At 43.9% G+C, this 21,040-nt stretch overlaps 1 protein-coding gene across 2 annotated transcripts; it reads left to right on the forward strand.

Moving 5' to 3' along the window:
* Nucleotides 1-2,675: 2,675 nt before the first annotated feature.
* Nucleotides 2,676-16,086, forward strand: LOC113438993 (lipopolysaccharide-induced tumor necrosis factor-alpha factor homolog). Of its 2 annotated transcripts, none has more exons than XM_087912630.1 (5): nt 2,676-3,065; nt 8,991-9,313; nt 9,770-9,844; nt 12,235-12,394; nt 14,803-16,086. In XM_087912630.1, exons 2-5 carry the CDS (start codon nt 9,064-9,066, stop codon nt 14,909-14,911), a joined length of 594 nt encoding a protein of 197 aa, XP_087768756.1. In that variant the 5' UTR covers nt 2,676-3,065; nt 8,991-9,063; the 3' UTR covers nt 14,912-16,086. The 2 variants fall into 2 exon arrangements, with proteins under 2 accessions (XP_087768756.1, XP_026560413.1); XM_026704628.2 differs by having other exon boundaries at nt 9,064-9,313.
* Nucleotides 16,087-21,040: the final 4,954 nt, after the last annotated feature.

Genomic DNA, 21,040 nt, shown 5'->3' on the forward strand with positions numbered 1-21,040 from the left:
TACTGGACTAAAATCCACATGTGGTTGGGAAAAAATGGCGAAAAAACATATAGACTTGAAACCAGAGATATTTTTATTGGGAATTTTACCTGAAATATATAGTAAAGACTTGAAATACCTGATTGTAAACATATTAAGAGTGGCTAGGATTGCATTTGCTAAAAACTGGAAAAATGAGAAGATACCATCACAGGAGGAAATAATTAAGAAAATATTGGAATGTGCTGAAATGAGCAGATTGACATTTGAAATTAGAGAACAAGAGGATAAACAATTTTATAAAATTTGGGCTCTTTTTTATCAATGGTTAGATAACAAAGTACAGTAATGAAATATGTAGATTTCTAGAAAATAATAAATATATAAAGATGTACTTTTTTTTTAACTACAAAATGATTTTAGGATAGATTTGGGATGATAATATGAACTGTTATACAATAAATTAAGTAAATTATGGTTATCTTGTAAAACATGAATGAATAAAAGTATAGTCAAATGGTTGATCAAAAATGATACTAAGGTATTTAGTTTTTGATTGACAATATGAGATTATATGTAATGTAATTGTAATGGAAGACTACGAAATAGAAGCACAAAACAATTTGTAAAGCAACCGGCACACGGTATGTACACCTATGGAAGACAGCTTGATGTTTTTATGTTTTGTTTGTTTATGTTTGTTTTTAAAAACCAATAAAATTTATATTAAAAAAAAGAAAAAGAAAAAAAAAGTCAATCCAGAGGTGGTATTCAGCCAGTTCTGGAGAACCGGTAGTGGAAATTTTGAGTAGTTCAGAGAGCCGGCCAATCGCACCTCCGACTGACCCCGCCAACCCCATCTCTTCTCTGCCTCCCATTGAGTCCCAGCCGATTGGCAGGGTCTTCTTTGGTTGCCCTGCACGGGAGAACAGAGCTGGAAAGTAGGCTAGTAAGGTGTGGGAGGGAATGGAGATTTTGCAGTAATCTTCCCCCAAGAGTGGAGACAGAATGGATATTTTATAGTATTCTTCCCCTGCCACGTCCACCAAGCCACGCCCACAGAACCGGTAGTAAAAAAATTTGAATCCCAGCACTGCAATCTCCTCTTCTTTGTGACAGCCCCTCAAGCACTGGAAGAAAGCTTTGTGTGTGTCCGCACCCTAATACTTCTCTTCATTAGGCTAGACATACCTAGTATCCTTAGCTGTTCATTCAAACATTGAACATTATTTCAGTATTTGAAAAAAACGAACCATGATGTATTCGTGATTCGGTGCAGGGGCAGGTACCATCACATATCTTTTTACTTAATGGCCAACATGTTGCAAAAGTCCAATATGCCTTATTACAGTTTGTCACACGGTCAGCCAGATGTTTTAGACTGGATTTGGCATTTTTATCTACCTATCAAGCCCTTCCCAAGGACCGGAGATTGGCAGATGTTGTTGTATGATTGTGTGATAAAAGTATCGTCACAGGATGTAAGCTGTTCCAAGTCAGGCTGCCTTTTGCAATTGACAGATGGCAAATTTGTCAATGCTGGTGGTGTTCAAGCGGTGTTCCAGTTGTTTTGAATTGCACCCAAGGCACCTATGGCTATTGGTACTACCTTTGCTTTCTTTTGCCACAGTTGTTTTATTTTTATTTCAAGGTCTTCGTGTTATTGTAATCATTATTATGTAATCATTATCCTCCCAAAGCGGTCAAGAGGTTGCCAGACTTTGCACTCCAAGTGATCTTTCATCTGAGACTTTATACACACCCACACACCCACACACACACACATCTTCCAACCAAAATAAAAATATAAATACATGCACTATACTTTCTTGAAAATATAAAGGGAGAACCTGAAAGTAGTTCATAAAGATTAATAATAATCACTGTTTATGTTGATAACTGCTTTATAAAGGAAAATTCAAGAGCAAAAAAACCCCCTTCATAAAAATATAATAAAAAATATCTAAAATCAAACGGTATACGTGAATTTCTTTTGAAAAAGAATTCAGTGTATTAAGTGGTATCATTTGCATGGTAAAAGTTAAATGATCAAATAACCAAATGACCAAAATAAAGGACAAAAGTAATTTTTTGGAAAATAAATAAATCTAAAGACAGCTTTCTGAAATAAAGAACTACCCTTTTTAAAATAATGGATGTGTTATATAAATCAAATGAATACATCTGATTTACTAAAAGAATGTATAAGGTTATTCCACTCACAAAATACATTTCTGGCCATCACACAGTGTTAAAAAATAAACTCTGCCTGGTATCTTTTACTAAAGTTACACTGAACATTACCGTATATATTCACTGAGAAAATAGACCCCCAAAATTGGCTGCAGCTTATTAGCTTTGCTACTGAATATACACTCACACTCACCTACGTACACATACATAGTTTATATTGATATCGCTTTGAGACTGATTTTTTAAAAAATCGGTCACTTCCTTCTCAAAGTCACAAAAACCAGTGAAAGTATAATGAGACATGAAGGTGGGTATTTCAATAATGTTTCCATCAAGCAATATTAAAAAGACTCCCAGCCACGTCTTTCTCCCTTCAGAGCTTCAGGATGCTTTGATGTCTTCAGATCTAAAGGAGAATCTGTGCTGAAACCGAATCCTTCACAAAGGCTTGAAGTTATTAAGTCTTGGATGTGTGCCCGGCCTAAATTAAGAGGGCCAAGAAAGAAACATCTTCCTTCTGAAATGGGGATTCTTCCCCACGAAGCCTCAGGTGATGAACACAGATTCATCGCTTGATTTCCATGTCAAGCACAAAACAAAACACTCGGCTTAAAAGAAATTAACCAAGTCCCGGCAAACACGTTATCCCACATTCCTTCCAGGGATGTTTGCCACAAATCTTTGGAGGAGGCTGGAGTTCTTGGAGGGGTAATTAAACGTTCCTGCCACCCTACTATTTCCTTCCTGTCACTACAGCTGAGCTCTGTCACTCTTTGGTTCCATGTCGGCTGGAGGACCGGAGCATGCTCCAGTTTAAGCATTCAGCCCGGGGGTGAAGCCATCAGCCAGTTGTGAGAAGAACACAAGGCTCGCCGCAGTTCTCGTCCACCAAGGTAAGAGATTTCTTTGACACCCTGAAATAGGAATAGGAAGGAAAACCCAAGACAACCCAAAGGTCCGTCTCTCTTCTGCATCAACAGGTGATGGTACCTGGCTGAGCAGATGCTGATGGAATGAGGGCCCGTCAAAGTTCTTTCTCAAGTTTAATTGCTCCTTGGTTTAATTCATACACTTACATTCTGTAAGCCAGGAGTTTGTTTATTTATTTTTATTTTTTATTTATTTATTTTGATTTGTCAATCGCTTACAAGATAATAGGTATAAGTATATACATAGTTATGAATACATGAGATGGGTACATTTTAGAAAAATAAAAGAAACAATAGGACAGGGACGGTAGGCACGTTGGTGCGCTTGTGCACGCCTCAAGAACTTATGCATAAGTTCTTGAAAAAAACTGCTGTTTTGAGGCTTTTTTGATACCCTGGCAGTACAAACTAGTGTGCCACCAATGAATCAAGTTCTAAATCATATCACAATAAGATTTTTAACACAGGCTGTTCAGATGTAAGTCCCGTACTTGCTTGGTGCGACTTATTTTTAGCTGCTTGGATGTCGGTTACAAGCGTTTTCCTTCCTTCCTTCCTTCCTTCCTTCCTTCCTTCCTTCCTTCCTTCCTTCCTTCCTTCCTTCCTTCCTTTCTTTTTCTTTCTTTTTCTCTCTCCTTCCTTCTTTCCTCCCCCCAGAACATAAAAACACCCAGATTTCAAAGCAACACTTGGAAAAAAGTAAAAATAAGGAAAAGCAGAAATCCAACATTCAGCCAAATGTTTTGAATTTCTCAGAAAATTTCTCAGCTCTGGTTAGAAAGCTGAATAATTGACAAATGTCGGAACTTTTTAAATACTCTTTGTGGTTCAGAGAGGAGAGGTTGCTGAATGGTGGGCCTCATTCATTTCCTTCTTGCTGTCAATTATGGTCATGGAATTTATTGCTCCAGTTGTTTAATGCACTGAAGTCACTGGCTTAGTAACTGAGAATGTGGAAAAAAAACAAAAATTCGGATTAAATGGGTACTTTTTCACTAGAACAGGGGAAAAAAAATACTTCCATCTGATTGATTTGAATTCTGCAACTTTAGCTGGTTTCCCTCCAACCCCTTTTATAGACAAATCCTTATCTATAAAATAAATAGATGCACGAAACACTGCAGGATGTTTATTCTAAACACTTTTTTCTAGAATTATAACTGAATAACCAGATTGCAACATAGGACCTGTAGTTTGTGGTCTGGGGAAGTGGGGGAGCGTGTTAAGGGCACATTTTCCTGATGACGGGTGAACTTTTAAATGGAAAAAGATGTTCAGATAAGTACCTGGATATATGCGAGATCTTCTGATCCTGATATCTCAATTGAGAATATAAAATCAGGGCTCCTCCTCTGGGCTTTGTAAGGTATTTACCTGTCAGGCCCCCAAAACCAAGAAAGACACGTAGTGATTCTCCTGAGCAGATTTTTTTTAATTGTTCCATGCCTTTGGCTAAAATCTTGCCAGACTGAAGCAAACTATTCCCTACACCAGGGGGTTCGAAACTAAGGGTGCTTGATGATATTCCAGGGGTTGCAAAAATTTGGGTTTAGAAATTTCAAAATTATTGTGTATATGTCTAATTATATGCAGATAATTATTTATTTGTTAAGGGGTGTGAGAATATATCAGAAGCGTTTTAGGGGTGTGGGGTATAGAAAAGGTTGGGACCACCCACCCCCCTGCCTTACATGAAGCATACACTCTGGGGAACTGTTAGGGAGTTGCTGTCTTCACCCTCTTTCTCTCACACAAGCTATCTGAACTGGATTGACTCTTGGTCCTCTGGAAGGCCCCATTCCTTCCTGGGCATCCAGGCCAGTTACTGTCTTATGTTGAGCCCTTCAGAAGGCTACCTCAATGACACTCAAGGAGCAGAGGTGGCATTCAGCCAGTTCTGACCAGTTCTGGAGAACCGGTAGTGGAAATTTTGAGTAGTTTGGAGAACCGGCCAATGCGACCTCTGACCAGCCCTGGCCCCATCTCTTCTCTGCCTCCCATTGAGTCCCAGCTGATTGGCTGGGTCTTCTTTGGTTGCCCTGCACAGGAGAACAGAGCTGGAAAGCAGGTCATTGGGGTGGGGAGGGAAGGGGGATTTTGCAATATCCTTCCCCTGCCACGCCCACCAAGCCACGCCCACCAAGCCACACGATGCCCACCAAGCCACGTTCATAGAACCGGTAGTAAAAAAAAAATGTATCTCACCACTGTCAAGGAGGGCAACCAAGGAACTTAAAATCACAAAGGTGTAAATTAGGTGAATAGCTGGAGGAGAGAATGAAACAAAGAACTCAGTGGGGAAACGCCAGGCTAGCTACAAGTAAGAATCCATGTTAAAAAGTGAAATTAAAAACAAAACAAAACACACAGAGTAGCTAGGCTTAAAAGGGGAATTTCAGAAAAAGACAAGTGGGGTCTTGCCTCTATCCCTCAGTGTGACTGTGGTGCTCCTCAACAAAAAATATCCATCGCATTGTGTCCTAATGTCCATCAAGAGCTTACACCGGCCCAATGTCTGATTTTTTTTTCAACATAGGCCACCCTGTCCTGGCTGGGTGGACTGGACATTAACAAGTCACTTGAAGTTGTGAAGGCTCCAACACTGGAAGTTTTAACAAAGAGAGTGGACAACCATTTGTCTGAAATGGTACTATAGGATTTATTGCCTAAGCAGGGGGTTAGACTAGAAGACCTCTAAGATCCCTTTCAACTCTTCTATTCTATTCTATTCTATTCTATTCTATTCTATTCTATTCTATTCTATTCTACTCTACTCTACTCTATTCTATTCTAACCACTATGTCCATGTATTTGCCATATGCTAAATCAATCAATCAATCAGAAAAAGGGAGGTGCCAAGTTATGTTTTGATTGAAAGAAAAACCCTACCTCTCCTTTAATCACAATACTCATTAGAAGGACAGGAACCAAGGGCATTTGGAATTTGAATTTGAACAATAAGATTCTATCAAAAATGAGAAAAAGCATCTGATCGATGTAAAAGAGCAAACAAATTATTATCCAGTAAGTTAAACAGGATTGTTCTATTTTAATGCAGTATCTAGAGACGTCACTAAAACGTTTTGTAAAGAAGCCAGAGAAACAAAGCATTAGATTTACATTTATGGGCGTCGTTATATTTACATATGACTCTGCAGTTATGTTTTTCTTCACAAGTTTATGTGACGCAGAATACAAAGTTTTCTAATCTAATTACAAGGGCTGCGCAAGTCTTCAAAAATCCATTTCTGACAAAGGGAAATAGTAGCAAATGTGTTTTGATCCCTGACGTGGAGATCTGTGTGGCCTGAAGATGATTTGATTATGTGCAATCAAGTCATTTTTGACTCCCAGGGACACATAAATAGATTTTTCTCCAAGACAATCTGTCCCCAGATTTGCCTTTCAGGGCTTCTCGGGGTGTATTCATCGCCATTGTAACCGAGTCCATCCACCTGGCTGCTGGTTATCCTCTTCTCTTTCCTTTCACCTTTCCCCATAGGTTTTTTTTGGGGGGGTGGGGGTGGGGGGTGCTTCCATGATGAAAGGATTTGCCGGTGACTCCCAGTTGTGAAATCCTTTACTATCCCTGCAAAGTTGCCCATCAAAGTGATATCCATTAATCTGGTCAGAGTTGCCCACTTTCGAACTCCTGGGTTAGTTGGAGCTGGAGCTGGAGCATGTGATGGGAGCTCATCCCTATGGCAACGGGACTCGAACATGAGCCTGCCGATCTCAGCCCAGCATTCTAACCTCGTTACCCAGCATGCTCCAGCTACCTTTCCAGAGATCTGCATCTCTCTTATATTCTCTCTCTTATATTCTACGTAAAAGTAGAATAATTTGAACCTGGTCATTTGGGCCTCGAGTCAGAACTCTTAAGTTAATTGCCTAATGCTTCACTTCTATGTTTTCTTTCATGGTGGTTTCGGGAACCTTCTCCGACACCAAAAGGCTCAATACTCTGGCTGTGCTAAAAGTCTGCAAAGATTCTCCATCATCCAGATCATGGTTATCCCAAAAGGAGGCAACTGAACTTCCTTGTTTTTTCTTTTGAAGATGTTTCGCTTCTCACCCAAGAAGCTTCTTCAGCTTCTGAATGAATGGTGGATAATTCCACCAGAACTGAAGAACTGAAGAACTAAGCTATCACTGAGAACGTAGACTAATAGTGGCTTGTTCAATAAAACAAACCACTATTAATGTATGTTCTCAGTCATCCAGGTCATGGTTGTCCCAAAGCTGCTTTTTCAGGAGGCAACTGAACTTCCTTGTTTTTTTTTTTTTTTTTGAAGATGTTTCGCTTCTCACCCAAGAAGCTTCTTCAAGTGCTTTCAAGTGTTTCAACAACCCTCTAAAAAAAGGGCTGTCAAACTCCCGGCTGGATGTGTCACGTGCTGACCATTCCCTTGCCTGGTTTAGTGAAGTGGGGGGAAGCCCTGATACGTCACATGATGCTGCTGTGACAATGTCAGTTTGACACCATTGAGCTAGAAGGAGGCAAATGACCAGCTGTCTGCAAGGAGTATAAATCCTTCCCTTCCCCACCCTCCTGTCAGAGCTGTGAAGAAGCTTCTTGGATGAGAAGCAAAACGTCTTCAAATAAAAAAAAAAACCAGAAAGTCCAGTTGCTTCCTGGAAAAAAGCCCCTTTGGGCCTTCCTGTCCTCCATCTTCAAGGTCCAACTTTCTCTTCCATAGAGTGTCACCAGAAGAAAAAACATGGCTTGCATTGTGGTATTCTGGCCCTTGTATACGACCACACCTGGATATTGTCCAAAGCCTCCATTTGGCTGTTGGACCAAATGCTGGTCTACAGCACAGCGCCTGACCTAATTGAAGCAAAATGACCTCCCGTCATTCAACTCTACCAACATCTTGGTTTTTTTTAAAGTGCTGGTAGTGAAAATGAGAATATTTCCCAATATATTGCTCATTTGATTTGAGATAGATTTTGATAAATCTCGGGCGCAAATGAAGCTTGGAGTCTCTATTTAGGGAAAACATAGTTGATCATGTTTGGCAGAATCTGTGGCAGCATCAGGGAAGAGTTGGGTCTCAATCAATCAGAATAGAGCTGGAAGGGACCTTGGAGGTCTTCTAGTCCAGCCCCCTGCTCAAGCAGGATACAATTTGAGACAATTGGCTGCCCATCTCTTCTTAAAAGCCTCCACTAATGGAGCCGCCGCAAGTCCTTCCACTGGTTAATTGTTCTCGCTGTCAGGAAATTCCTCCTTAGTTCTAGGTTGCTTCTCTCCTTGATTAGTTGCTGTCGCTTGTTTCTTGTCTTGCCTTCTGATGGTTTGGACAATAAATTGACCCCCTCTTCTTTATGGCAGCCCCTCAAGTACTGGAAGACTGCTATCATGTCTCCCCTAATTCTTCTTTTCTTTAGAGAAGACGTAATCCAGTTCTTGCAGCCATTCTTCATATGTTTTAGTCTCCAGCTCTGTAATCATCTTAGTTGCTCTTCTCTGAACTTTTTCCAAAGTCTCAACGTCTTTTTGTAATATGGTGACCAAAACTGGATGCAGGCTTCCTTGGATGCTACTAAGGCTTTATAAAGTGGAATGAACTTTGTTTAACAAGGCAAAGAGTTTGTGAGGCCTGGCCTGGAAAACATGCTCCTACACTAGCCAGTTGGGTTGATCTTTGTAGCTTGGTTTGGAGTAAGAAATGTTTTATGCATTGACAGCTACGTTCAAACACTATTTTAAGTGCTTTAGCTTCTTCAGTAATTTGCTAGAGATACCTCCGATGAAACTGTGTAAGGACAGGAGAGTTAAAATGCAACCTTAACCCTGTGGCTTGTATTGCTTCCAACACCAGAGATGGCGAACAGGTGGAAAACGAGACATTTGCTCTCTGACCTGCTTGCTCTCTTTTGTAGGAAGAGATTTATTGGTTTCTTTGCTTATCTGTCCCGCTGTCCATCATATCCTTGAACCGCCCTTCACCCTCAGATGTCTGGAATAAAGATGTCCCAGCAGAAGGAGAAGGTCTCCGTTCCCATGGTGACGTTGTCCGTGCCCCAGGAACCTTATGCGGTGGGATATTCTGCTTCGTACACCCCGGAGGCCTACACGTCGCAGCCCTACAACCCACAAATGTATGCCCCACAACCCTACTGCTCCGAGCCACAAAGCTATAAACAATACACGTCGGATCCATGCGCCTCCAGCCATTCGGAGATTGAGCATTATCGCGTGGCAGGTATGTGCCAGGTGCCTTTCCAAGGGTGAGGAGGTCTGGATCGGTGGTGGGATTCAAAAGGCTTTACCACCAGTTCGGTGGGCGTGCTTTGCGCATTTGCACACACACGCACGCACTTTGTGAAGACACAGAGGCATTCCAACTCACCTCCTGCAAGCCTGCACTCTCCTGGTCACTTCAGCAGCTGCAGTGCAGCACTCTGTTGTGCCGCGCAAAGCAGCTGCACTTCAAATTCAGAAGACAAAGGTGATTAAGGGAGCCCAGATGTGCGGGTGGGCCCAACAGCAGAGTGGCAGAGAGAACCGGTTTGGTCTCTGCTGCTCATCGGTGCTACCGGCTCAGCAGAACCGGGCCGAACCAGTTGAATACCACCACTGGTTCTGGATTAAAAGAGGGTTGGGTTTGAGGCTCGATTCAAGCCCCCTGCAATGCTTCTTCCCTTCCTCCTTGATGCAGATGCTTGCTGTTACGAAGTTTCATCTCCGCCTCCGTATAGCTGTGAAGAAGTGCCTTGTGACACATTAGGACCAGGTATGCAGCGGAAACTTATATGCTGAAGATTGATGCATATATAGGCAGTCCTTGGCCTACAACTATTCATTTAGGGACTGTTCAAACTTACAATGGCACTGAAAAAAGTGACCTATGACCAGTCGTCATACGTATGACCGCTGTACCATTCCCAAGTTCTTGCGATTCAAATTTGGGCGCTTGGCAACTGCCATGTATTTACAGAGGTTGCAGCATCCCAAGTTATGTGATTTGATGCGTAGATAGATAAATAGATAGATAAACAGACAGACATAGAGAGACAGGTAGGTAAGAGAGGGGGAAGAAGATGGATATATATATACATAGAGAGAGAGATACAGACAGACAGATACAGACAAATGAAAGAAAGAAAGAAAGAAAGAAAGAAAGAAAGAAAGAAAGAAAGAAAGAAAGAAAGAAAGAAAGAAAGGAGACACAGATTGACAGAGGGATAGTCCAGAATACTCGAAATACAAGATGTCTCATTTATGGCCATTTGCAGATAGACGAAGTGGATTGCTAGTACACTATTCACATCTAAGTTTATGATGCAGTTGTGACTTATTCTGGACACCTAAGACCTCACACTAGACCGATACCTGGGGAGAACAACGCCCATGGTCCCTGAATTTCCTGCTTAAGGTTCTTAAGAAGGTTTTCCCTCAAGGACCAAGAAGAGTCTCGGCAAATGTTAAGCGATAGGAGTGTGGCAAATGACAGGGCGCCCATTTAATTAGAAGGACACGTATGAGACAAGATTTTTCTCTTTATTGGTGTTCCAAGAAACCTCCTGAACTGAACCCCTTCAAGGTGTTTGTTTGAAGACTGCTGGCGGAGTCTCTGAGAGGCCCAGAAGCATTTGTGCAAATAGAAGTGATGTCTCACACTTGCTCTTTTTAATCAAAAGCCTTTTATGAAAGTACAGTGTTTAAGGGCAGACACAGCACAGCGTCTATGTGGAACAGCTTGAGAGATGGACAAAGTCAGGTCCCAAGGACAGAGATGGGTTTAAATTGCCCGAGTAAGATAAAAGAAGGGATGCGGTGGCTCAGTGGCTAAGATGCTGAGATAGTCGATCAGAAAGGTCTGCAGTTTGGCGGTTCGAATCCCTAGCGCCGTGTGACAGAGCGAGCTCCCGTTATTTGTCCCTGCTTCTGCTAACTTATCAGTTCGAAAGCACGTAAAAAATGCAAGTAGAAAAATAGGGACTCCTTTGGTGGGAAGGGAACAGTGTTCCTCCATGTGCAGCTTCGGCGTTTAGTCATGCCGGCCACATGACCACGGAGTCGTCTTCGGACAGTGCTGGCTCTTTTTCGGCTTTGAAACAGAGATGAGCACCACCCCCTAGAGCTGGAAATGACTAGCACAGATGTGTGAAGCGAACCTTTACCTTTACCTAAGAGAAAAGATGGGGAAAGGGATGTGGGAAAAGCTTCTTCCCAGGAGATCTTTTCACAAAGCCATCTTTCCCAGGGAAAAAAAAAAAAGCTTTCAACCTCTTTCCTGGGAAAATCTTTCAAAGCCTTTTGCTTTTTAAAAATTCCTCCTGGAGTTTGCTGAGCTTCCTCGATTCACGGGCTGGTGGGAAGGCCTGCTGTTGTTTTCAGGGCATTCGCTTCCAATGTTTGAAAATTTCACCAGTTGCCCACCCTTCCCAGTCTGAAAAAGCAGAAGGGACCTTGGAGGTCTTCTAGTCCAACCCCCTGCTCAAGCAGGAGACCCTAGACCATTTCAGACAATAGCAATAAGCACTTAGACTTATTTACTGCTTCCCAGTGCTTTATGATCCTCTCTAAGCAGTTTTCAGAGTCAGCCTCTTGCCCCCAACAATCAGGGTCCTCATTGTACCCACCTCGAAGGACGAAAGGCTGAGTCAACCTTGAGTCGGTCAGAATCGAACTGCTGGCAGTCTGCTGAGTCAGCCTGCAATATGCATTTTAACCACTGTGCACCAAGGAAGGAAGGAAGGAAGGAAGGAGGGAGGGAGGGAGGGAGGGAGGGAAGGAAGGGAGGGAGGGAGGAAGGAAGGAAGGAAGGAGGGAGGGAGGGAGGGAGGGAGGGAGGGAAGGGAGGGAGGGAGGGAGGAAGGAAGGAAGGAAGGAAGGAAGGAAGGAAGGAAGGAAAATAGCAATAGCACTTAGACTTCTATACCGCTTCCCAGGGCTTTCACAGCCCTCTCTAAGTGGTTTACAGAGTCAGCCTGTTGCCCCCAACAATCTGGGTCCTCATTTTACCCACCTCAGAAGGACGGAAGGCTGAGTCAACCTTGAGCCTGGTGAGATTTGAAGTGCCAAACTGCATGCAAACGGCTGTCCAGAAGAGACAGCTGAAAAGCTCTGGATGTATGAGATGAAATGCACATTGATGTCTCTCCCCTCTCTGCCCCACAGTCTGCATGGACTCATCCCCACCTGTTGTGGTGGCTGGGATCTTCTCCAGCAAACCTGCGTCCACCATCTGCCCCTGTTGCCGACAGATCATCACCACTGAGGTGGTCTTCCGTGTGGGGTGCCTCACCTATGCCCTCTCGACCTGCCTGTGTCTGGTGGGGTGAGTGTCCATGCTTTGTAACTTTATAGTTGTCTTCCTACACTTTCATGGCGTTCAGGGGTGGGATTCTACTGGTTCGGACGTTAAATTTACATCTGGTTTGCTGAAGTGGTAGTTGAACTGACCGGCTGGCTCTGCCCTCCCCTCTCCTCCCCTCCCCTCCCAGGAGTCTCTACGCAGCCTGTTTTGGATGCAGGTAATTGCAGGGTCTGCGTGGAGGTTCTGGGAAGGGGACAAATGGGCCTTCCGGAAGTCTGAAGATGAGCCTGTTTCTGGCTTCCGGAGGGCTTCCGTAGCCCTGAGGAGACCATTTTCGCCCTCTCAGAGGCCTGAGGAAAGCTTCCGGACCCTGAGGAAGGCGAAAAATGGCCCTACCGCAAGTTCTGGTAGGCCACGCCCACCATGGCCACACCCACCCAGCAACCAGGCCGCGAACGGGTTGCTGGGATTTTTGAATTCCCACCCCTGAGTTCATTAGTAGTAGCTCAGAGTAGACAAACTCAGACACAACGTTTTCCCCCATTGAGTCAGAAGAGGGGTGCTAGAGGGTCAAAACATTCAAGATGGATGTCCACGCCCACGGCCTCAGCCCCACTCCTTTTCAACTCTATCATGCTGGCTTCCCCCTAGAATTTTTTTTTTTTAAATCCCCTCCAGCCTTGAGAAAAGGTTTCAAGGGATGAAAAACGGAGGCCTCAGGCCAGAGACGGGAACATTTTGGGAGCTGAGTGTTATCCTGAAGTTCCTTTGGGAGGAAACCCAGGGATGCCACGGGTGGGGGTCTGGCACAGTGGGATAGACTTGGGACTTTCTTTTGGCTTTTGGGGGTTGTAGGGGCCTCATTGCAGGTAACCCAGAGGGTTTTACAGGAGTGCGAAAGAAAGGAACGGTGCGCCATTTTGAGGCAAGCTCCACCCCCTTGGAACCTGCACAGTGACATTTGCATATAGGTACAAAGGGGGTGGAGCTGCTTTGGCCCTGTTGAAGAAACCTCCGGATCCTGGAGGTGTCTTTGGTCCGAATTCAGTCCTCCTGGCCCAGTGTTTCTCCGTCTCAGCCACTCAGTCCATACGTAGCTTTAGAATGAATGAGCTGGAAGTCATCTTGGAGGTCTTCTAGTCCAGCCCCCTGCTCAAGCAGGAGACTATACCATTCCAGACAAGTGGCTGTCCAATCTCTTCTTAAAAACTTCCAGTGATGAAGCATTCACAATGTCTGAATGCAAGTTGTTCCACTGGTTAATCGTCCTCACTGTTAAGAAGTGTCTCAATTCCAGGTTGCTTCTCTCCTTGATCAGTTTCCAACCATGGTTTCTTGTCCTTCCCTCTGGTGTTTTGGAGAATAATTTGATCCCTTCTTCTTTGTGGCAGCCCCTCAAATACTGTTATCATGTCGCCCCGAGTCCTTCTTTTCTCTAGACTAGCCAAACCCAGATCCTGCAACCGCTCTTCATCTGTTTCAGTCTCCAGGCCTTTGGTCATCTTTGTTGCTCCTTTTTGAATTTTTTCCAACATCTTAAAGTTAGCTGGGTAATTCTGGGAGTTGGCTGAGGTTGAGAAACCCCTTTTCTCTTGTGTAACCTTACAGAAACTCCTGCTGTAAGAAGCTTACCATCTCTTAGCAGAGATCTCCAACCTTGGCAACTTAAGACTTGTGGACTTCAACTCCCAGAACTGGCTGGAGAAGTTGCCAAGTTTGGGGACCCCTGATCTATAGCAGCGTTTCTCAAACTTGGCGACATTAAGATAAGGGGACTCCAACTCCCAGAATTCCTTAGCCAGCCATGCTAGCTGGGGAATTCTGGGAGTTGAAGTCCACCTATTGTAACATTTTCAAGGCTGAGAAATATTGACCTATAAGGGATAAAGCTAACAAAGTAGGTAGTTCTTCAAGAGGGACATATTTTGACTTAAGTTTCAGTAAAATCTCAGATTGCCTTCTCCAACCAGAACTGGGACTGCAATCGAAGACTGGAAACTTGGAATCTTGAGAGTCCACTGACCTGTATTAGGCTGTCTAAGGTCTCGAGCAGGGCTCTTCCAAATGTGGTAACTTTAAGACTTGTGGACTTCAACTCCCAGAATTCCATAGTCAGCATGGCTGGTTGAGGAATTCTGGGAGTTGAAGTTCACAAGAAAGTTGCCAAGTTTGGAGAGCTTTGGTCTCGAGTTGCTGGGGTTGGTTGAAGGGCAATAATTCTATATTTTTAGTTTGACATTTTGGGGGGTATTTTCCACTCTCATACTGCTGGGTCATTGGGAACTGCCTAAACCAGAATGGATGACGGTTGGTCTGTACAATTTTGAAATGGATTTCTTGGTGTAATAATTTCATGGCATAATGTCAACCCATAAGAAAACCCTTTTCAAGCCATGGTCTGTCTTTTTATTTTCTTACGTGGCTTCCAGGTGCTGCCTGGGTTGCTGTCTTATCCCCTTCATGTCCAAATGCTGTAAGGACGTCGATCATTATTGTCCCTGTTGCCGATATCACATCTACCGATATAAAAGGATCTAGCTGCTTGGAAGAATGGCCCAGCGGTCTCCTTGGAAATCAAATGGGAGCAAAGGGGTTTCCAACTTGGATGGATTCACATATTCCGTCTTGGACTGTTCTTATGTTTGGAACTGGATTGCACTGTGCAGGATGTGCTCCCTCGTCTGTGGTGAAACTGGCTGGGCTCCGGTCAGCACTGGCCTTCAACCTCCTAAGCAGGGAAGCAGCTTTCAGCTGGTTAAGGATCTGCTCTAGGATTTTCTGTATTACTTCCCTGGTATTTGAGGTTTGTGGATTAACTGTCAACTCGTAAAATATGTCTCTGGTCTTTTTAGAGTTGCCAACAGAATGGGAGGGAGGAGCAACTTGCATTCCATAAATGTTTTCCAAGATAGTTTCTAGGTGACCGAAGTTTCTGCCACACAAAATTCTAACTGGAGAGCATGATTGATGACTCTGGGCTATGGATGTGTCCAATTGGAGAATATGAATTATGATACACCCAGGGGGTGGGGGAAAGCCAGGGTCAAGGGTGATAGTGAATGATGTGTCTCAGAGTCAGCTACACCCAGGCAGTGCTGGACATGTTAACTCCTAATAAATCTTCTTTAAATTTTGAAAATTCAGCTAGAGTCTCATGATTTAAATGGGGGTAACTACCGGAACCCTGACATTAAGTCTGTTTTTGGTTTTTCTTTTGTGAATCCTTTGGTACGCTTCCTTCTCAAGGCGGCTTAAATCCTTCTCCACCACATATCTCCTCTAAGGACCATGTCAACAATGCACCATTTATGTTCTACCAAGCATCTTCTGGCTTGCTAATTTGCCAGAGGCCACTTTTACATGTTTTTTACTTCATGCTGGACTGATCAAATCCTTCATTTTTCTCCTGACCCAATTTTCATTTGGTTGGATAAAGAAACTTCAGAGAAATCTCTCCATTCCTTGGCCTGAAGGGGTCCCCAAACAGTGAAAATGGAGTCCCAAGGCCAGGTCATCAGAGCCACATCCATTTTTAATATGCATTTAAAAAGAGGGCGGGGCTTTGGTTGCAGGGTGGTGGTTGTCATCTTGACTTTTTGGGACTATCTCCATGTAGATTATCCTTCCTGCCCCGATATTTGATACAGAATTTGGATAAGCTGTTTGTTCCAGCTCTTGTTTTAGGGGATTAATTGTTACAATTTTGATTCTTTATGTGGACGGGGTAATGACAAAGCTTTCTCATTGGATGGGAGAGCAGGACACATTCCTTGGATGATGCTCTATTTTGTTGCACTGGTTAAAGAAACGGTTCCTGTGTTGTCCCCTAATGTTGTATTTCCTTTGGTAAGGAAGATGGAGGACACTGGCAGCTGAAGGTGAGAGGAAGAAAAAGAGCAAAGGAGGAAGGATGGTGATCCTTGGTCCCTATTTCTTGACTTCAGCAGCTTAAGACATGTGGACTTCAGAATTCAGTATGCTGGCAGGGGAATTCTGGGAGTCAAAAATGCATATATCTTAAAATTAGCTAGGGAATTCTGGAAGTTTAAATCCAAACAATTTAAAGTTGGCTAGGGAATTCTGGGAGTTGAAGTCCACACATACTAAAATTGGCCAGGGAATTCTGGAAGCTGAAGTCTACAGAACTCGAAGGAAATCCAAGTTCCCACATCTTAAAGTTGCCAAGAATGAAAAGCGCTAATGACAAAATAAACAAATAAACAGTCCTCTGAACCAGATTTTGAAGAAGACATAACCATGCCAGACTTGTTTCTCAACCCAGGTGAGATCTCATATGGATTTAAGGACCTGTCTTCAAACACACCATAGAATTTGAAATCCTTGCATGTAGAATAGCAACCCAAGTCTCTGCCATCGGTTGAATGCCACATCACGGTACCAGGGCCTCCATGGGAGTCCTGGCCTGGACCTTTTCTCCACCTAAGTAAAATCAGGGACTTAAACACACCACCAGTTGAACTGGTATGTATATGTGGAGTAACCATCATTTGTTGTTCTAATTTCCCCAGAAGTTGTTTTTAGATACTACATGGCGGTCATTTTTAATGATTTCCATTTGGTTAATTTTGTTTAGTTGAGCTGAGCCAAATTTACTGATTACATCTCAAATGATTGGCTGTGCAGTACACAGTGAGCCCGCAGCCACTTACAAGCCAGTCTGGTTTGACGCATCTTTTTCAGAGCTAAACTTGAAAGGATGTACAAACCCATTCATCAAAACAAGTGAGTCAACGCTCAAAGTCCAGATTGAAAGAACGATTACAAATGTTATTGTATGGGAAGGTTAGGCAAGAGGGATGGGAATGCTGAGTCAACGGCCACGTAATTCAGAGTTTATATTTCGAAGTCCTCCAGCTGGTTTTAAAGTTATGAGTTTAGCAACTCACCCAAAGATAGACCAAAATCTTGCTGTAAATTGATGTCTTAGTACTTTAGCAAGCGGCATCTGAAGAAAAAGGTTTTCCTGCCCCTACCAAACTCAACTGATTCAACCACGTGTACAGAGATGGTGGCCATACAAATTGAATAAATAATTTTTAAATGCATGTTAAGTAAGATGTATAAAATCCCATCTCACCCTATGGGGTGGCCTGTGCCTTCCTCAATCTTGGGTTCTCTGGAAGGCTGAGGTTTCCACCCAAAATCTTAGCTGTTCCTAGAATTGCTCTCTGTTGGACAAAGAGCTCCAGTGTTCTTCCTGGGATCTGTTGGAGTCACTTTCCTAGCTTAGGAATCACAACTCTTGAGTGCTCCTACCATCCCTGGGGACACTTTGGCCTGTACTTTCCAATCCTCTCTAGTTCCTGTTTCAGGCCCTGGTTCTCCTCCCACTTCTGCTACTCCTTGTTCCTGAGGTTCAGAGGTGGTCTTCAGCTGGTTCTGAGCAGTTCTGGAGAACCGGTCGCAGAAATTTTGAGTAGTTCGGAGAACCGGCCAATTCCACCTCTGACTGATCCCACCAACCCCATCTCTTCTCTGCCTCCCGTCGAGTCCCAGCTGATGGGCTGGGTCTCCTTTGGTTGCCCTGCACAGGAGAACGGAGCTGGAAAGCAGGTTAGTGGGCTGGGGAGGGAAGGGGGATTTTATAGTAACCTTCTCCCAGAAGTGGGGTGGGAATGGAGTTTTTGAAGTATCCTTCCCCTGCCATGCCCACCAAACCACGCTCACAGAAACTGGTAGTAAACAATTTTGAATCCCACCACCGTGTCCTCTGAGACATTGGGAGGAGGTTGAGAAAGAAAGTGGAAGAACTCTGAGGATCAGCTAAGAAGGGAGTTTCTTAGTAGCTTCTAAAATGTAAAATAAAAGGTACATCAGCCATACCTCCAAAAGGTAGGACAGAGGAACAGATTCGGAAGGCTACAATTTAATAAAAGCAGAACATTCACAACGGACATCCATAATTAATCAGGCTCCTTGGCGCAGTGGTTAAATTAATTGGAACCCTGGTCACACAGCGGTTGAAGTCTAACACCCAAAGGCCAGACAAGGAACAATGGATGGAAACTAAACAAGGAGAAGAGATTCAACCTGGAAATAAGGAGGAATTTTCTCCCAGTGAGAACAATCAACCAACTGAACAGAATTTGCCTTCAAAAGTTGTGGGAGCTTCATTCCTGGAGGCTTTCAAGAAGAGACTGGACTGCCATCTGTCAGAAATGGTGTAGGGCCTCCTGCTTGGGTGGGTGGGTGGGATTGGACTAGATGACCTATAAAATCTCTTCCAATTCTGTTAATCTGTAATTCATCTCTGTTCCACCCACCTCCACCCCCGGGCCATTCCCACGTCATCCCCATGGACGAGTCAGCAGGAGATTGTAGATGACTGACTGTGGGGAACTACAACCTCATGGGGTTCACATAATAACGGCAACTGGAACGGTCGCCACTTCCACTGTAAGTCAGCATAGTCATGTGATGCCACACTTGATGACTGTGTTGCTTAGCGATGGAATCGCGGTCCCAATTACTGTTGTAATCCAAGGACTACCTCCCTACCACTACCACCTCCATTCAAAAATTGTGGGATAACAAGTCCTCATGCCAAATGGACACATTTTTTTTTTGAAAAAACAAAACCTCTGGGAGTTGACATCCACCCATCTTAAAGCTGCCATGGTTCAGAAATGTCCGCCCTCAGAAAGGCAGGCCGGCAAGAAGGGAGTGTAAGACAAAAGGCCAATGCAGTCCTGGTCTTCCATCAGCAGAGGGACAGCTTCAAGATTGCAATGACGTGATAGTGCTGCTCAGTGGTGGGATGCAAGGTTTTTTTTACTACTGGTTCTGGTTCTGGCAGGGGAAGGATACTGCAAAATCCCCCTTCCCTCCCCACCCCACTAACCTGCTTTCCAGCTCCGTTCTCCTGTGCAGGGCAACCAAAGAAGACCCAGTCGATCAGCTGGAACTCAATGGGAGGCGGAGAAGAGATGGGGTTGGTGGGGCCAGTCAGAGGTGGCATTGGCCGGTTCTCCCAACTACTCAAAATGGTCCACTTCTGGTTCTCCAGAACTGGTCAGAACCGGCCGAATGCCACCTCTGCTGCTGCTATATACTGGACAGTAAGGCCGCACTTGGAAGATGGCGTCCAGTTCTGCTCACAATACAAACAAGATGCCGAGACTCTAGATAAAGACTCTAGATGAAGAAACTCTAGATAAAGAGTAACAATGATGACGAGCGATCTGGAAACTAAATTGTAGAATGAATGTTGTGGGGAAAAGGTATCTCTAAAGAGGATTTTTTTTAGGGGTGTGTGTGTGTGTGTGTGTGTCATGATAGCAGTCTTCCAGTAAAGATGCCACAGAAAAGATTGGGTCACGCTTTTCTCCAAAACACCTGAGGGCACAACAAGGAGTAATGGGTGGCAAAGTCATTAAAGAAAGATCCAACCTAGAATTAAGATGGAATTCCCTGACAGTAAGAATTATCAAGAAATAATCAAGGTTGATCCATCCTACCCATCCTTCCCATGTCAGTAATATGAGAACGCAGATTGTTGAGGGCAAGCGGCTGACTCTGTAATAAACCACCTAGAGAGGGCTGTGAAGCGGTATATAAGTCTAAGAGCTGTTGCTATTAATCAGTGGAACAACTTGCCTTCAGAAATCGTGGGTGCTCCTTCACTACAGGTTTTCCAGGTTAGACTAGCGGTTGCCAACCAGTGGTCCACGGGCCACTGGTGGTCCGCAAGAAAATGTTGGTGGGCTGCAGAGAAATGTCGCCCCCAGAGTACCTCGCCAAAGCAATTAATCCAGGCTGCGCAGAAACACAAGGCTGCGCTGCCCACATGGCCCGCGGAAACCCTCCCTGCCAACTCACTCCTTACCTGGCAAACTTGCCTGCTAAGTTGCTATTTTTCCTTTTTCCGACCATCAGTTATTCTGCTGTGCCTGGAAATTTTAGATTAGCTAGAAAGCAGGAAATTGTTGGATTTCTTGTTTTCTAGCTAATCTTTAGATCTTCGGCTCTGTTAAGTGGAGCTGAACCTTCCTTAGGACTGAAGCAGTGCAGATTCAGATAGCCGATGGCAGAAACACAGATCTCCAAGTGACTCTGTGAGCAACTCAATCTGCCTGCCTGCTTTGCCTGATTTTGGGTAAAAGTTGCTCTTTTTAAATAAAAAATTCAATATTTATATAAATATTTATATTATTTACATGCAAGCCATGCCTAGCCAGTCACATGACCACCAAGCCACACCCACAAATAAGGCCATGCCCACAGAACCGGTTAGTGGTCCCAGAGATTTAAAATTATGAGTTTGGTGGTCTCCGAGGTCCAAAAGGTTGGTGACTCTTGGGTTAGACAACCATTTGTCCAGAATAGTATAGGTCTCCTGCTCGGACAAGGGATTGGACTAGAAGACCTCCAAGGTCCTTTCCAATTGTTATTCTACCATCTATGTTCTGTACTGGAAGGTGGCATGGCGGTTGGTCCATCACATAGCAAAGCTTCTAGGCGCTTTTAGAAATGCTGAAGATGGAATGTAGAAGGCAGGGCAACACACTAAATGGTGACATATATACAATACCCCCAACTAAAAAAAAAAAATAGCTTGATGGACATCCAAAGAATGAAACACTTCTAATGGCAGTTGGGGGCCAGGGAAAAGGACCGTCTTGATTTCAGTGGAGAACCAGGATAGAT

This window comes from Pseudonaja textilis, chromosome 14 (genome assembly GCF_049901715.1).
Source record: "Pseudonaja textilis isolate UNSWEBS1 chromosome 14, rPseTex1.2, whole genome shotgun sequence".
Classification (NCBI taxonomy): Eukaryota; Metazoa; Chordata; class Lepidosauria; order Squamata; family Elapidae; genus Pseudonaja; species Pseudonaja textilis.

Excerpts from the sequence above, each read along its gene's own strand:
- LOC113438993 (XM_087912630.1), top strand. The coding sequence starts at position 9,064 with ATGTCTGGAATAAAGATGTCCCAGCAGAAGGAGAAGGTCTCCGTTCCC. Across the intron at positions 9,314-9,769 it reads TGAGCATTATCGCGTGGCAG|ATGCTTGCTGTTACGAAGTT; the intron begins GTATGTGCCAGG and ends TCCTTGATGCAG. Across the intron at positions 9,845-12,234 it reads TTGTGACACATTAGGACCAG|TCTGCATGGACTCATCCCCA; the intron begins GTATGCAGCGGA and ends TCTGCCCCACAG.